General features: G+C 35.1%; 2 protein-coding genes and 1 pseudogene across 2 annotated transcripts; 2 read left to right on the top strand and 1 right to left on the bottom strand.

The window, feature by feature from the left end:
* The first annotated feature begins 1,922 nt into the window (after window positions 1-1,922).
* LOC137819690 (GTP binding protein) lies at window positions 1,923-4,677 on the top strand. The gene is made up of 6 exons (XM_068623608.1): window positions 1,923-2,154; window positions 2,476-2,536; window positions 2,635-2,770; window positions 2,982-3,303; window positions 3,576-3,704; window positions 3,810-4,677. Exons 1-6 carry the CDS (start codon window positions 2,061-2,063, stop codon window positions 4,262-4,264), a joined length of 1,197 nt encoding a protein of 398 aa, XP_068479709.1. The 5' UTR covers window positions 1,923-2,060; the 3' UTR covers window positions 4,265-4,677.
* Window positions 4,678-9,373: 4,696 nt separating this feature from the next.
* LOC137819688 (SKP1-like protein 21 pseudogene) lies at window positions 9,374-10,703 on the bottom strand (annotated as a pseudogene).
* A 315-nt stretch (window positions 10,704-11,018) lies between these two features.
* LOC137819687 (GPI transamidase component Gpi16 subunit family protein) lies at window positions 11,019-16,199 on the top strand. Its single transcript, XM_068623604.2, has 5 exons — window positions 11,019-11,436; window positions 12,623-13,867; window positions 14,691-14,837; window positions 14,928-15,108; window positions 15,832-16,199. The coding sequence occupies exons 1-5, from the start codon at window positions 11,203-11,205 to the stop codon at window positions 16,014-16,016; spliced, it is 1,992 nt and encodes a 663-aa protein (XP_068479705.1). The 5' UTR covers window positions 11,019-11,202; the 3' UTR covers window positions 16,017-16,199.
* The last annotated feature ends 835 nt before the right edge of the window (window positions 16,200-17,034 follow it).

Genomic DNA, 17,034 nt, shown 5'->3' with positions numbered 1-17,034 from the left:
AGACACAATCATCACAATCATAAAGAAGCTTTCAATCACAAGTTGTAACTGATACCCCTAGCTTTTCGCTCTCCTCCACATCCTGACCTGAACAAAAGATGCAAATACCATCAAAATATTGGCACACGACCAATGAATTCTACCTGAAACACAATTAAAGACCTTATATGCATTAAAGCTCTAAATCACTTTGTATAAAATAACAATGTTGGAAGAGGTCGAGGGTGAGGAGAGGATGTAGTAAAGGAAATCATAATGGATTTCAAGAAAGAGGTCAAGGAAACACCAAGATGACAATGGAAATCAATCATCCAATCAGGACCAAGCACTAGAGACTAAAGTACTGGACCTTTCCAATAATGTCCTAATCGATGAAAATCAACCTTGTGAATAATGTCTCATTGTAGAGTTGATGGGTTAGGAAACCTTAACCCTACAACTGAAATTTAAGGAAGATCTTCCTATTTTTAATAAGACAAATTTCTAGTTGGGTTACACCCTACTCAATGCATTAAAGTAGGGCAAGCACAAAGTTGCACACTCCACAATAAATTGAGAAAGTATTGACTTGAAACTCTTATCTGTTTGCTTGGAGTTCGATAGATATGTCAGACATTTCATGTGTCATTAGCTCATTATTTTTCCTTAGGCAAAACCAATATCTTAGAGGAAGATAAATTCTAGAGAAAAACGTTATCAAGTAGTTAACCTAGAGCTCAACAAGTTCTTGAAAGCCAACTTTATAAGGGAAATCATGTACACTACATGGCTCGCTAATGCAGTCATGATCAAGAAATCTAACAACCAATGAAAGATGTGCATTGATTATACAGACTTAAATAAAGTATGCCCAAAATATACATTTGTTGAGCATAAATTGGTTTTTTGGCAACATGACCAAATATGAGTTCCTCAGCTTTCTAGATGTCTATTTTAGGTACAATCAAATTAGAATGTGTTAAAGAAAAGTCCAACACTCATTATTTTGATTAAAACATGGTCATGCTTCATTTGTAAGACAATAATCTTAGTTCAACAATAGATCATGTAAGATGCAAGTGTTCATCTGTCACACGATACAACATTATGTTGTCTTTGTTTATGCTTGATAAAGTATGGGTATGCTCATATGGCACACACAAATTTAGGCTAACCTCGTATTGCAAAGAATGTGAATTACTTTCATCTACCAAGAAAATCCATTTAAGCACAAGTCACACCAATGATCTCTTGGATGAAGAGTTAAAGTCATTTTTTTCAATAACTCTCTAACACAAACCTATGTTATTTATTGACCAAGTCAAATTCGAATAAATGTTAATATCATTCTTAAAATAATATTTTTCATTTAAATAGTGTTTTCTTTAGAATTTCTTCCGGATAACTCTTTTTACCTTTATTTAAAGGTATTTTTTTCTTATATTTGCAACATTTAGTTTTCATCTTTCTCTTTATTGTTTTACTCTTAATTTTTTTAGCACATATATTTTTCTTTTTGCTATATTATCTATTAAAATGAAATAAATATCATAACAAAATTTAATACAAAACACACAACTTAGTTATTTTTAAATTATTAAAAAAACATGAACCATTTTCCGAAAAACTAAATCATACAACATCTTCAACAATCCCTAGCAACCTAAAACTCAATATGTAATGTGTTCTTGGCATTTGGAGGAGATACAATGTCTTCAACAATCCCTAATTGCATAAATAATTGTCATATTTTCAACAATAAAATTAAAAAATAATTATAATTTATAAAATTTTGACAAATATTAGAATAATAAAAATAAAACCGATAAAAGGTGTTTACATGAAAACCGATTATAACAAGAAATCTTCTTTATTAATACTTATACTTATATATTTAAAAAGTAATTATTAATACTATATATTACATTACAGAAATCTTCGCCAGAGATGTGATCCGTTAGATACATCCAAGGGTCCAAATCAATGCGAGAGGGTGACACCAACAACAAGTACAGAGACTTGAAGAAGAAGAAGAAGAAGAAGAAGAGAGCGAGCGGAACAATCCAAACCCGGAACTTCCCATGGATGCTACCGAATCGCAAACGGATCTGCAGAACCGACCCGGAATCTTCATCATAGGATCCTCCAACGTTGGCAAACGCACCATCATATCTCGTAACTCTCTATTTCTCTTCACCTTGCTTCAACTTATTCTACTTAACAAATCTTTAATTAATTTTAGGTTTTTATTATTCTCTCTCTTGCAACTGTTTTAAATTAAATCTTCAGCATGTTTCGTGCATTATTATAAATATTTTCAATTTTAATTTGTTATTATGCTTGGGATTTTAACCTAGATGTTCTGGTATTACTTATTGACACTAACTTTAATTCTTTGTTATGCATGCTGTATCGTTTCCAGATAATTTTTTATTGTTATTATTTTGAGGGGTGAAACTGAAATTTGATATATGATTTTGCTGGTGTTGAGCATAGGATTGACCTCTGTCGATGTTGAGGATGCTTTTGATTCGGCTTCTGAAGTGAATGTCCATGGGTATGTTCACCCTGAATTATTTTATCTATCTTTTTTGGTTATGATTTTTTTTTTTTTTGAATTTTTGGGTGTGTTTGTTATAAATGTGGAATGAACAGGTGGACTATCAATAATAAGTACTATACTGCTGATGTTTCTGTATGGATGGCTCATCTTCGTGATGATTTTTCTGCTGGAAACATGCCTGTGTTTCGACGCATGACTGCATTGGTGATGGTTTTTGACATGAATGAAGTTAGTTCCTTCACTTCATGATTGTCCTTTGATTTGTTTATGTTGTTGATTACTTAATGTTTGCTTTTCATGAGGGTTTTATTTTGTATTCACTGCTTATTGTTTGGGTTTTACGTGTGCAGAAGAATTATTCTTGTTTTCTGTGTGCCTTGGTATGCATTAGTGGTGACAATTACATGTAATGTATCTTTAATTTACCCTTTTTGTGCAGCCATCTTCCCTGGCTGCACTTCGAGAATGGGTGTCTCACACTGATATTCAGAACTTTGAGATATTACTGTGTATTGGAAACAAAGTGGATCTGGTTTCTGGGCATCCAGCTCATGCTGAATACAGAAGGCGGTTGCTGAAACTAGAAGACTCTGCTGTTGATAGTTATTCAGAAGAGTACGGAATATCTGAATCAGAGGGAACTAGTTTATTGGGGGATGAGGCACCATCATGGGACATTAGAAGGTCCTGTCTGGAATGGTGCACTGATCACAATATTGAGTTCATTGAGGCATGTGCTTCCAATGCTGATTTTGACAAATGTAAATAGCCTGTCTATAACATATTGCATTTAACTCTGAATTTTGCTTTGACAAATGCTCCGTTTTAGATGTGGATGAGTCATACTTATAGTACATTATTAAAGAGAGAGGAAGGTAGGTGACTTAGATGACAATGAATTATTTGGAAGATGATAAATGATAGATGGTTGTATAACGCATCATATCTTTTTCTGCTTCCCATTAGGGATAGAATGATGAACATTGAAAACTATTTTCAGATTATATGATTTCTACTCAAATTTATTTTACAGGTTTGTCCATAGATGGTGATTTACAGGGAGTTGAACGTCTTTATGGTGCACTTTCTGCTCATATGTGGCCTGGAATGGTATTGAAATCTGGTGATAGGATAAATCATCCATCATTTCTTGAGAAAGAGGGTATTTTTTTTATTTTTTATTTTTGTTCTTTGAAGCATGCTACTTGCGACTTTTGACAAAGTAGAATAAATGCAAGCATTAATTTTGGTTTATCCTTTTTCCCAGAGTTATCTTCAGAAGAATCTGACTATGAACCAGATTATGAAGTATTATCTGCTGGTTCGGCTGATCCCTGGGATGAAAGTGAACAAGGATGGGTTTCTGCCTCTTCCTTAGATGCAGGGGGGTCAGCTTCTCAAAACAATCCCAGTGCAGAGGGTCCACAGGTGAATGGAATTACAACTGATAAAGAGTCTGCGCCCACAACTTCAAGTGCTGCAATTCAAGATGAGAGTAAGAAGGATGTGCTGCACAATATCATGGGTTCTGAAGGAGATGAGAAGGCAGACGAGGGTAAATGTCTTGACTTAGAGGATTTGGAACATTTGATGTCTGAAATTGGGAATATGCGTGCAGGCTTAAGATTGATGCCTGATTTTCAAAGAAGGGAAATGGCTGCAAAGCTGGCCATGAAAATGGCTTCCATTTTTGGAGGAGACAGTGACGAAGAGAAAATTTAGTTGATTTTGGATGTAAGCTCAGTGATTTAGTTATAGGTGTAAGGTTAGATAGATGAATGTCATTCTGGGTACCTTTGTATGGGCCATCACATGGAAAGAAGGAGATGAGCAACCTCTGTTGCACAAGAACCAGGGGCACCTTTTTCATGCTTCTGCTCTCTGTTACTCTTGGTCACTGCTGATAATGATTTAAGATCAATTCTTCCTGTTTTCTTTACACGCAGTTTCATAGTTCGTGTTTTGCTGAGCAGAACATTTTGTTCAAAATTTCCTGGTAATTAACATGGTGGTGATGTTGTGATAAACTGTGTCAGGTTACTTGCTGCAATTGTAAGTGGAAAACAGATTGAAAACTCATACATGAAAATTTACCAATCATAGCAATTGATATAATTGGAACCTTACTTGATGCATATTTATCAGTGGCAGAGTAGTTTTCCCAATTCTTTTATGGTGTTGCACTGAGATCACTAACTTGGATTCAAGCCTTCCTATCAAATACAAGCATTCCAAGACAATTCTTTATCCTTTTGTTAATTTTACAATTTCTAGGAAATTTAAATATGTTGGGATTTGAATTATTTTTATTTTAAATTGTTTAATCTTTTAAATATTTTATTTTGAATGAAGCAATTCAAATGAATTCAATTTTTTTTTTATTTGGATATAATATTTTAATGATGTCATTTTAAAAAAATCTTTGTAAATATTGACCAAAAAAAAGTAACTACAACCAATTTCAACAAAAGAGAAATTTGGTTGACATCTATCGAAAAACATTTTTACTGACCAGTAAAACAACTATAGTAATCTCAATAGTATCAAATAAAAAATAATTTACATTAACATGGACTAAAATACTTTGTCCGAAAGTCAATCAAAAAAGCATGACTTATATTAATAAAGAAAAATAACTCAAACTTAAAATATCATGATTGTCATTTGTCAAAAACATAATTAATAATGACAAGGAAACATTCAATTTTCTCTCTCTTTTCCCTCTATATTACATACATACATATATCTTTGTGAAGGTTGGTGTCTATCTTTTCCATTAAAAAAAATATCTACAGTTTAATTATTCAGTTTTTACATATCTAAAACATTAATTTAAATACATAACTTTTTTATTAATTACATTTTTATAATTGCTTTAACATTTAAATTATGAAATTTAAAATTATATATAGACATTGCCCTAAATTTTGAAAATTGATTTAAATTATGCAACTTTCAATTTTGATCATCAACATTACTAGTGTACCAATGTTGCAATTTGAAAGAAAACGAAAATAGACAACATGATTAGCAATCAAATAATCATTCTTATATGAAACAATTGTCCCTTATGATTTGGATATGAATCTTGTGTCAAGAGAGTTATGTTGTGGTAAAGTTTCAAGAGGTTGTAGGAGATTTCTGTAAAATTTAAGAATTGTTTGTATGATGTTAGTAAAAACTTGAAATTAGTTAATTGACTTATTTAAGATTAATAATTGGATGCAAGTTTTTTATAAGAGTAATTTAGAATAATTTTTGTTATTTTCTTTTCCTTATCTCTTCCCAATTATATTTGATTTGAATTCATGTGGTATGATTATAGAAAAATTAAAAAAAATTAAAGTAACTTTTTCTTGTAGTTGAATATAGTTATCTTCAAAATATCTATTGACTTAAAGTTAATTTTTCATTCATTTGAAGATTTTTTTTTTTCTTTTAGAAAATTTAGTTCACTCCCTTTTAAACTCAACTTATTTTACTAACATAAGGAATGTTTACAAACCACAAGACACCGACTAACCTTATTGAAAAAAAAATTCTAGACATTTAAATAAATAATTTTATAAACACTTTTAGGAGAAACAAATATTTTCTCCAATTAATTTTGTTCATAAATTTTTTAAATTTTTTAATATTTAACTTGTAAATACTGGTTTAACTCCATGTGATGGTTTTAGTAAGGAAATATGAAAAATATTATGAATTTAAGAGTGAGTAGGTAAATCCAGTTATAAGTCACATTGTCAATCATTTCTAAAACTATGTAGGGACCATAATATCAGCCAACTAATTTGTGAAAATTTGTATAGGATAAAATTATTTGTATGTATGGTTAAATCTTTAAATATACCACCTTGTATTGTTTGTCAGTCCTATTCAAATCAACATAAAACTTCATATGTCGTTCTGCCTGAACCAAATCTGCTTGTAATACCTGAGTAATTTCATCACGTGTCTTCATTGTATAGGCTACTGCTTATATTAAGGAATATGTATTTTGTATAGCAGTGGGAATGGAAGGAGGATATCCATAAAGAGCTTCAAATGGGTCAAATGTATAATTGTATGAAATTTGGTGTTGTACCACGATTTCGCAATAGGTAAATACACAGTCCACCTGGAAGGAATGTCCTCGAAAACACAACGTAGATAAGTCTCAATGAATTTGTTTACAACCTCTGTTTGACCATTTGTTTGTGGATAAAAATTTGTTGATCGCAGCAGCTTGACACCATTCTTGTGCATCAACTCAATCCAAAAGTGTCTCATGAAAATAGAGCCCCTATTATATATAATGTCAAGTGGCCAAGCTTCATGGTTGTCACAATATTGTCCATGAAAAGGGTTGTCACCTTAGCTACTCTAAAAGGATGTGAAAGTGGCAAAAAATGAGCATACCTAGTTAAGCTATCCATAACAAAAAAAACATAGTCATAGAACAAGATTTATGGAGACCAATAATAAAGTCCACATATAGAGATTTTCAAGGTCTATCAAGAATAACTTACCTTGAGTAAGGTTTCATGGCAGTCCATCTGCTACTACATTGTCTTTACCTTTTTTATATTCAATGCAAAAATTCAAACCTATTAGCTTTTCCGAACCCCATTTATGTAACATTGTTGTAGGCGGTTGCTCCAACAAATGCTTCAAAACCTTTTGATATGTTTTTATTACCACATATGATCTAAAAATAATGTTGTCACTCTTTTACTAGAAATAAAATAGCAAAAATTTATTTTTCATAAGCAAACTACAATTGACATTTAGGTCTCATTTTCTTACTTATGTAAGCAATATGGTTGTTAAATTGCATGAGCACCACTCCAACCGATATTCCTGAAGCATCAGTTTCAATAGTTAATGGTTGAAAAAATAAGGTAATATTCAAATCAAAGCAGTAGTTAATGCCTTCTTTAACCTGCGGAAGGTTGTATCGACTTTAATATCCCACATATGGAGAGTATTTTTTTGCAGTAAAGTTGTTCAAGGTGCTACAATCTTACCATGCTCCTAAATAAAGTGTTTATATAACTCCTTAGAGATACGTTCACTAACCTCTTTCCTTGAAATAGAACCTGTAGAATTAGTCGTGTTATCCAACCTTAACATCAACTTAAATGAACTTGGTGCATAATGAGATTGAAAAGTAGTAATAGGTGCATATTTATTTTAAATTTGTGACTGCTTTCCTGTTTAAAAATTTTGATTTTTCTCTTCTTAACTACCCACTGAAACCCAGGAATTTTCTTGCAATACTTCTTCCTGGAGACCGCCTAACAACACTGCTTCTTGAAGTGTAAAAGGTATGTGTAAACATATTATTTCTCCTATTCAAGAGTTAGACTTGACAAAAAAAAAAACTCAAAGCAATTTCTTCAAAATCATAACTTTGATCAATAGAGTATCAAATATTCAACTAAAGAACTTCCATGTTTTAAACGAGCCAATTCAATCACGGGATCACCAAATGTGCTATCATCAAATCTATGAGTCGCATCCTTCAAGATTTGCGTCTAAGATTGTCGTTGGAAATCAAAAGACTTAATGTAATGATGTTGTCACGAAAAAGTTTTGCCCTCCATTGAAAGAAGTAGTAATCTTGTTCGTTGTTGTATTGGGGTGTCATCTAATTCAAAACAATTCTGAACTTTGGCCTTCTAGTCCCAAAATTTGGTTTCATCAAATGATGGAAAATGCAACTGGTTCTATCGAGAATTGTAGAAGTATTCTTCACAAATTCTTGATTTGTGCAAGAAGGAGAATGAAGTTGTTATACAATGCTTATAATAGTCATGGAAGAAATTAGACCTCCAACAACCTACTACAATTCTTGGAAAGATTTCTAGATTGCTTCTTGAGAATTTGCCACCAGTTTCTCCAAAGATTATACCCTTGTTTCTAATAAGTTATTGGTCACCATCTCCCCTAGCTAACTGATACCACTTGTTAGAGTTAATCCCATCACTAATTGCACCTTTTCTCTGAATCACTCTAACTCTCAGTTCCCATTTCAATGTTCACTCTCCACACACTAAGGTATGTTCTCACAACACAAATGTTGGTAGGTAGAAGTAATTTGTCCATTAACCATTCAAGTCCACTTAAAGGGCTTATATAAAATTACAATTCAAACGTATCCAAACCTTAACTACAAACTCTTTAAAAAAGAGTTATATAACAATTTTTTAGAACAAGCTTTTCAAAATGTAAATTATAGTTTTTGGAACGAGCTTTGTGTTGGAGATCCCACATCGACTAGAGATTAGAGCCTTTCATTGTATATAAGTGGGTGCAAACCTCAACCTTATGAGCCGGTTTTATGGGGTTGAGTTAGGCTTAAAGTCCACTTTGTAATATGGTATCAGAGCCATTTCGAGCCTATCCTAGCGAGTATTTGTTGGGCTTATCAGGCCACCCGCTATCGGGCCGCTATCGGACCACCCAAAATATATAGTCCCACGCACGAGCTTCTATCTATCACTCTCGGCGTAAGGAGTGTGTGTTGGAGATCCCACATCGACTAGAGATTAGAGTCTTTCATTGTATATAAGTGGGTGAGCCGGTTTTATGGGGTTGAGTCTTTTTTTTTTAAACAAAAATACAATGAAATTAATATTAAGAAATTCAAAGGCCTGGAAAAAATTATGGAGATTGGAATAGATACAAGGAAACAAGGGCAAGGTCATTATCTCAAACTGCTTTTCAAGATTCTTTTTATTCATCTTTTCTTCACACACTTTCTCTATCTCTATCAGTCCCTCTCCCCTTGATGGTGTTCACAAAGAGACTTTTAAACCCTGAACTGCCATCTTTTCAGATCACTTCAACTTTCTCTCAACTTGGAAATTGAATTATCTAGCAGTGCTGCACTATCTCTGATCAAAAGCCAATATGTACCATAAATTACATGCTCAATGATAGCTTGCAATCGTGAACTCAGCTGCAAGTCCTCGCCCTCAACACAGACTTGTGTACAGGTGCGTTGCACCATTGCCATTCACAGAAATTGGTACCAGTCTTCTGTCTTGACCCAAAGATAAAATTTGCATCCTTTCAGGCCAATCTGAATTTAATCTTCGTGCAAAATCTTCCACTTCCCTGTCAAGCTCCTCCTTCATAGCAGGATCGAAATCATCGTCAACATCACCATCAATCAATTCAAATTTTGGAGAAAAATTAACAGCTGGAAGGGTTTGCATCCTTGAGTGTTGACTGGCCGAGGCCTCTAAGGCCTTGTCAAAATTGACATTGTGATATGCAGAAGGAAGAAGATTCAACCCCTTATTGTTTATATTTGCATTTTTTGAAGAAAGATCCTTTGCCTGGTCTTTCCTTCTATTCTTTTTATTTTTATTTGCTCTAGTTCCCTTTATATCTCCATCTGCGCCATTAATAAATGATAGAAGATCTTCAACTGAACGTTCATCCTTTGGTTCCTCCTCAACCACAACATCCTTCAGTTTCTTTCTCTCTTGTAGTTCTTTCCTCTTTCTAGCATACAATCTGTTTAGAAGTCGAATACGTGGATCATCGGTCATGTTTCTCAGAGGCTCCAGCTTCTCTTCCTCAGTGAGGTCATCAGGCAAATGAAATGTTTCACGAATCTCCTCAGGGGTTTTTCCTTCAATAATCCTAGCAAGTGCTCGACTGGTCAGGTCAACCAAAGGCTTCAGTTGGAGGCTGTCAGCAGCAGATGTTAACTCACATAACTTCTTTGTATCTATCCGAATAAACTTCTCATTAAAATTTTTGAGCTCTTTGTTAGAATGTCCTGGTACTTGGTGAAACCGACAGTAATCAAGTATCAAATCCAAGATTGCAGGATTGACATGATGTGGAAGAAATATAGCATGAGTTTTGGAAGATCCCATGCCTGTTTGAAGTACTTCCTGGCAAATCATGGGGCAGAACAATGGCTACCTCTTCCTCTACTTGATGAATAGAGCCATCCTCAGTTTGAAGCCAGATGTAGGATTTCATCTGAGGTTTCACAACTGCCATAGCAGCGTCAGACATTGAAAACAGACACAGGTTGCAAGTTCTAGGTCCTTGGCACGAGTGTGACAAGTTTATTATTTTTCACAGTTCTGTAGCAAGGAAATTACAACACAAAGGGAACTTTCACTTCTTCAAAGACCTTGGTTTGCAAGATAAAGGTAGACACTTCAGATATTATTCACGAAGGGGGATAGCTCTGGACTCCAATGACAGGTCTAAACAGCATTCTCATGAGAAGTGTTTCCACAAGTCCAGAAAGAAGAGGAGAAAATGGAGGAAGGCATGCACGAAGAGAAAGCAGAAGCCTGGAACAAACGGTTATTTTGTAGAACAACTCTCTTTTTCCTTCTTCTCCAAAAGTGTAGCACATGATGAAAACAAAGGTGTAGACGACGACGAAAGCATGAGCGATGACAGAACTGGTGATGGCAGTACTCTCTTTCTATTAGTATGGGGTGCAGTTATAATAAAAAAAAATTAAAATTTGGGGAGTGCAGAAAGCAAGGCCTGAACTTCATAGTGGGCTTAGGCCCAAAACTAGAGCAGAACTGCAAGACCATTTCTGAAACGCAAGGTGTGCTTCCATTTTCCATGGCGGGATCTCTGTAGTAACGAGCACACAACACAGTGACTCACTCGCCGAAGCGACACTACCGATGGCTCTTCCTCCCAGAGCCACTTTCCCTCTCTCTCTTCACCTCCTTCTTCTTCTCCTCTCTCTGCTTTTAGCCACATCAACACAACAAGAACAGTTCTCCGAGGAGTTACTGCTGAAGCCCTTGCCCGATCGCAAGATTCTCGCCCACTTCCACTTCCAAAATGAAGCTCCTCTCCACGCCGATTCCTTCGCTCGTCACCACCACCTCTTCCCCAAATCTATTTCTCAGCTGGTCCGTGCTTTCTCCTTTTTTCTTTTTTCTGATTTCTGTGAATGAAAACGTTCGAATAGCTTTTAATTGTTTAAATGCCTCGGTTTCGGTGGATTTGGATGTGAGGGATGCTGTTAAGTTTTTGAAAATAATGCAGATTCAAAGCAACCTTCTAAAAAATATTTGAGGTCTGGTGAGGATTCATAACCAATGGTTGAATGTGTGTCGACATTTTCGTTAGTGCTAAATTTGGAGAGATGAACATTTCTTTTAATTGTTTCCTGAACAAGAACAAATTATTGTTTTGGCTTCTAAGAAATCTTGCTTTTCAAGTAAAAAGAGTTTGTGGTAGAATGCAGAAAAGTGGGTGCAGAGTTTGGAAAATTGCGTTTGGCTATTGTTCGTTTATGTTTAGGGAAGGACATATGGCTGCTCCACTGCTGCAAGTAGTTATAGGAAGTTCTTTTAAAGAAGAAATGTCAATAGGATGGGAGGTGGACAAGTGAAACAGGAAATGAGAGATTTATCCAATGCAGTAACTATAGCACTCTTTGTCTTGCTGCAACTTGACATTTGTCTGTGAATCGACTTCTATGTCGATATAGAATACATGTTTGTAAAACACAGTCTATATGCTTCAATAATTAGTTTTGACATGTTTTTCTGATGTAAAATACACGTTTCAGTATTTGACTGTTTCTTTCATTGCATCGCATTGTTCTATATCCAGCATCCACCAATTGATCAAAGAAGGAAAAAGGTTTAAGTTTGTAGGTTTGAGTTTTGATCATTATCTTTTTCATGTATAATCATTCAATGAAACATTGATGTTTGTAGTTCTCTTTGCTTTTCAATTTTCATCTGTGCCATTCGGATTTTTGTTGGGAATATTTTATTACATTGCATTTTATCATACATAAAAAATGTGTTGAGGAAGGAAATAACTGTGGTCCTAACTTATATATTATTATTCACAATAAGAATTATGAACAAGAGCCTTTACTTGCGATGAACTTCTTTTAAAGGAAATCGTCTATATGATATCAAACACTAATGAACATTCTGGGTTTTACTGCTTTAATAGTTATTGTCAAGTATTCGTTGCTTACACATTAGTTTTTGCTGCTTTTTGTTACCGGATTCTTATAAAATATAGAGTTTGTACTGAATATACTGAGTAACATGAGGATTAGTGTTTAATGGACAGGTTCAGAAGTTTCATATTAAAGCAATGGAGTTATCTTTTACACAAGGTCGATGGAACTATGAAAGATGGGGTGGATTTGATCCAATATCTAGTCATAATGCAAAGCCTCCAGGAGTTGAATTGTGGGCAGTTTTTGATGTCCCTCTACATCAGGTTGATGCTTCTTGGAAAAATTTAACCCATTCTCTATCAGGTCTCTTTTGTACTTCAATCAATTTCCTGGAGTCTTCTACAACGTATTCTGCACCTGAATGGGCATTTCAATCAGCTCTGGGCAGTTTAAGATATGGTACACTGCCACGTGAAGCTGTCTGCACTGAGAATCTTACACCCTGGTTGAAACTCCTTCCCTGTCGAGATAAAGCTGGACTCTCTTCCTTAATGGATAGACCATCTATTTACAGAAGCTTTTACCACTCCCAGCGGTTGCACTTGTCAATGTCCTCAGCTGCTTCAGATGGGTCAAGATCTGGAATTATTCTAGAACAAACACTTACAGTTGTACTCCAGCCTAATGATCAGAATGCTGATATGAACCATGTCAGCAAAGCAAAGATACAACCAAGCTGGTCCCTGAGTTCAATATTTGGAAGAAAAATCAGTGGAAGGTGTGTCCTTGCCAAGTTGAGTAATGTTTACCTTCATGCTGATAGAGGTCTAGTTGCTCAACTTGAGAATCTCCATGAGAATAGTGCTCAATTTGCTACTAATGACACCGGTCCTGTAGATTTTAGAATGAACAGTGGCTTTAAATTGTCTGTTACTCCCGAAAGGGTGCATAAAGAATTGGGAAAGGGCTCCTCACTTCTGTATGAATATCCAATCAATGATTACAAGGATACTGAACAATTTGATTTAGGCCTATCGTGGGAGCATCCAATTGTTTGGTCCAGTCCGCATGCACCTTTTTATGCTAGTAGATTTTTGATGGGGAGTGGAAATGAAAGGGGTGCTATTGCAATATCCTTGAAATCAACAGAAATGACCCAGGGACTTCTAACCAATAATATTGAAGAGAGGTGTAAGTTGCAAGTTAATGTTCTCCAAGTTGTGCCTTGGTATGTTAAAGTATATTATCATACTTTGCAATTATTGGTTGATGAGAGGCCTCAAGTACTCACAGATTTTGTTGAGAGAATCCGTGTTTCGCCTTCTGAAGATAAAGTATCACCAGGGATGATGGAGCTAGTCCTCCAATTTCCTTGTGAAATGAAGTCAGCTGTATTGAGTATAGAGTTTGACAAGGTTTGCTTAAATTCTTTACTTACATTTGTAGTTCTTCTTCCTATCAATATTTGCCTAGCTTTTTTTATTGACATCAAACTATTTATGTTAATGTCTGTAAGTCACCTCGGAAATGTTAATAAGGAACTCATTATGCTACACTTCCCCTGTTTGAAAATGACTGCATTTTTAGCCACATAAAAAGTTTCAAGTTGACTGATGTCTTACTTTTCAATGGAGCATTAATTTTTTTCTTCCCAATATGTCCTCAATAATTACTTTCTCTTTTTTATTCAAAGTAATACTTTTATCGAATGAGTGAGATTATTTCAGTAAAATTATTCCAAAAGGTAGGATATTTATTAGTGTTTTTAACACGTGTGCATAAACTGTAGTCATTGTGGAACAGAGGGAGTATGAAATTTAGAGTGCTGTTAATACTATATGAAAGCAGGAGGAGGAATGAAGGAAATATCAATTTGGTAATACAATCTTTTAAAAGTAGTGATGGAAGTGACTGAGCCATGCTTAACTCTGACCCTACTTGAGTAAAGGTGAATTGCCCATGTAGTTTACGGGCTTCACTTAAATTGGCCAGGACGGTAAAATATAAGCGCTGTAAACCCTTTCTATTTTTGTCAGCTATGCTTAAATGGGCATGGCTGACCCGTTTATAGCATACACCACGGCATAAAAGTGATACTTATTTTGTTTTTTCATAAATGTGGAATGGGAAGCTACCTTATGTGATGTGTTCTCTTAAGATCATTTTAAGATGGATGAATAGGAAATTGGTTTCTTCATATCAAAATGGATATTTACTTGCTTTTGTTGGTCTGCATAGGGCTTCTTGCACATTGATGAATACCCTCCAGATGCCAATCAAGGATTCGACATTCCATCGGCAATAATAAGCTTTCCTGACTTCAATGCTGGTTTGCAATTTTATGATCAATCTGAAAGCAAGTCACCGCTGTTGTCTAAATTACAGGTTATTTGAATCTACACTCTTTCTTCTCATGACACTTATACGTATAATATTCCTTGGTCATGTCTCTAACTATCCGGATCTATGATGCAGGAAAAGAGTCCTGTTCTCTCTTACACAGAAGTTTTACTTGTACCCTTGACGACTCCTGATTTCAGTATGCCGTATAATGTCATCACAATTACATGCACAGTTTTTGCGTTGTATTTTGGGTCTTTGCTAAATGTTCTCCGAAGACGAGTTGGAGAGGAGGAAAGACTTTTGAAAAACAAAGGTAAACCTTTGCTCTTGCTGTGTCTGCATCCTGAGACACTAGTAAATCAATTTTGTGCAACAATGAGTAATCTCAAGGCGTGATGCTTTTGTAATTAATAAAGAAGTCCTACCTTGATAGCCGTCAAAAACGAAAGCATCCTCATCTTTTAAGCTTCCCCTTGCTCTCTGTCAGTTTTCTAGATTATTGACGAATACATTCTCTGTTATTTATGACTTGCATGCTGTTATCACAAACTAGACATGAAAATCCAATAGAAAACTAAGAAAATGAGTAATTTTGGTAGATTATTATCTACTTCAGCTTTTTGGTTATGGTGATCCAGGAATAGGAATATTTATGTCTCGTCATTATTGAAGTGTATTTATAGAAACCTGGTATCTTGCTAGGAAGAATAACGGATTTCTTTCCTGAACACTGTGCCTAAGCTGTAGAACATCAGAGGTCTGGATCTCCCAATGCCCAAATTCCCTCACAAAGGCCAAGATTAACAGGCAACATGTCTTATTTCTAAAACCAGACTAATCGGATATATCTGATATATACACTCAAGTTTGTGGGGAGGATTTAATCTAAATTTTGATCTTTATGAGTAACATGTACTCTATATGATACATTATTGTCTACAGACCTAGTTTTGTATGCTTTTGGCCCGGCTTCCCTCATTCTTTTGGTTAAAAATTCTTATTCAGTTGCTAATGTTTCTTATTTTTCTACCTGTAGATGCAAGCAAAGCTGTTTTCCTACGTCGAGTACTAACTAAACTTTCTGCCAAGCTTAGAGGCAGACCATTGGAATCAACTCCATCCCCTTCATCATCGTCGTCGTCCTTTGTTAGTCCAAAATTGATTCTCAGAGTATTACTAGTTGCAGGAATTGCAATTGCATGGCAATACTACTCACAATGACATCTTTCAACCCGGTAGTTTCCCGTGTACTATAGTTGATTGCATATATTTTATGTACAATACAACCCTTACTTCCACTTCCCCGTGTACTTGCATTCATACGTGTTTTTAGTCGACCAAAACAATGTACACGAACAAATTGATTGATTATAAAACAAAATTGCCCCTCTGATTTTCCACTGATTTTAAGTAATAAAATGTACAATACCCTTTTTCTCACTGGAGGGCAATTGTAATTCTGATGATCGGTAGTAATTGTGGTGAAGGGCTTGAGTTTTATGATGGAAGTGTTCACAGAGTCTTAAAGCTAGAGGAATTTAAGAAACCTCAGTAAGGTCTCTCTTTAGAGATATCTTGGTCTGATAGGACTTCTAAAAGTCTCCCAGCATGGTAGCAGTAACTGTCTTTCAGAAAGTGTTGCACGTACCTATATATTGGAGCTTGCATACCGGGCATGTTAAGAGGTGGGGTACCCTCCATGGCTGCTGTGAACACTTACACGTCACTGACATAAAAAGTTCTAGAGATTCAGGGAAAATGGTCGAATCCTCTAGTTTATTCCGGATTGAAGGTCTGTCAACAAAGGGATTCAACCTGTTTTTAGTATGTCTCGATTGGTTTGACTGACTGAGATCACTATCCTTCAAGCACACTTGTTTTGGTCGGCATTACTTGTGGGATAATCCATCATTTGTCATAATTTCCCATTTAAAACAACTTGAAGTATTGTTGTCCTTCGCCGTACATTAAACATATTGTATTACTATTATCTCACGATTGTTATTTGCAGCGATTAATCGAGCATGTTTTTCCTGATCTACCAATATACACAGTTTATGGATGAGAGATGGAAGTTCAAAATAACCGAGTAAACATGAGAGCCATTTATACCCTCCATGGAGCACCTGTCTCGTTAACGTGCATGAAAACTCTACTATTTTGCTCAACTCTTCAAAGTAAACTACCAGAATGAGATATCATTTTCAGATGCCCATATGAATCAAAACGCTATGCTATT

Source organism: Phaseolus vulgaris, chromosome 10 (assembly GCF_051622355.1).
Source record: "Phaseolus vulgaris cultivar YP4 chromosome 10, ASM5162235v1, whole genome shotgun sequence".
Classification (NCBI taxonomy): Eukaryota; Viridiplantae; Streptophyta; class Magnoliopsida; order Fabales; family Fabaceae; genus Phaseolus; species Phaseolus vulgaris.
The sequence above is the reverse complement of the archived record's forward strand: the minus strand, read 5'-3'. Positions and strand labels throughout refer to the sequence as shown.

Coding starts and splice junctions, on each gene's coding strand:
- LOC137819690 (XM_068623608.1), top strand. CDS start 2,061: ATGGATGCTACCGAATCGCAAACGGATCTGCAGAACCGACCCGGAATC. Junction 2,537..2,634: donor TCTGAAGTGAATGTCCATGG/GTATGTTCACCC, acceptor TGGAATGAACAG/GTGGACTATCAATAATAAGT. Junction 2,771..2,981: donor TGGTTTTTGACATGAATGAA/GTTAGTTCCTTC, acceptor CTTTTTGTGCAG/CCATCTTCCCTGGCTGCACT.
- LOC137819687 (XM_068623604.2), top strand. CDS start 11,203: ATGGCTCTTCCTCCCAGAGCCACTTTCCCTCTCTCTCTTCACCTCCTT. Junction 11,437..12,622: donor CCAAATCTATTTCTCAGCTG/GTCCGTGCTTTC, acceptor TTTAATGGACAG/GTTCAGAAGTTTCATATTAA. Junction 14,838..14,927: donor CGCTGTTGTCTAAATTACAG/GTTATTTGAATC, acceptor TCTATGATGCAG/GAAAAGAGTCCTGTTCTCTC.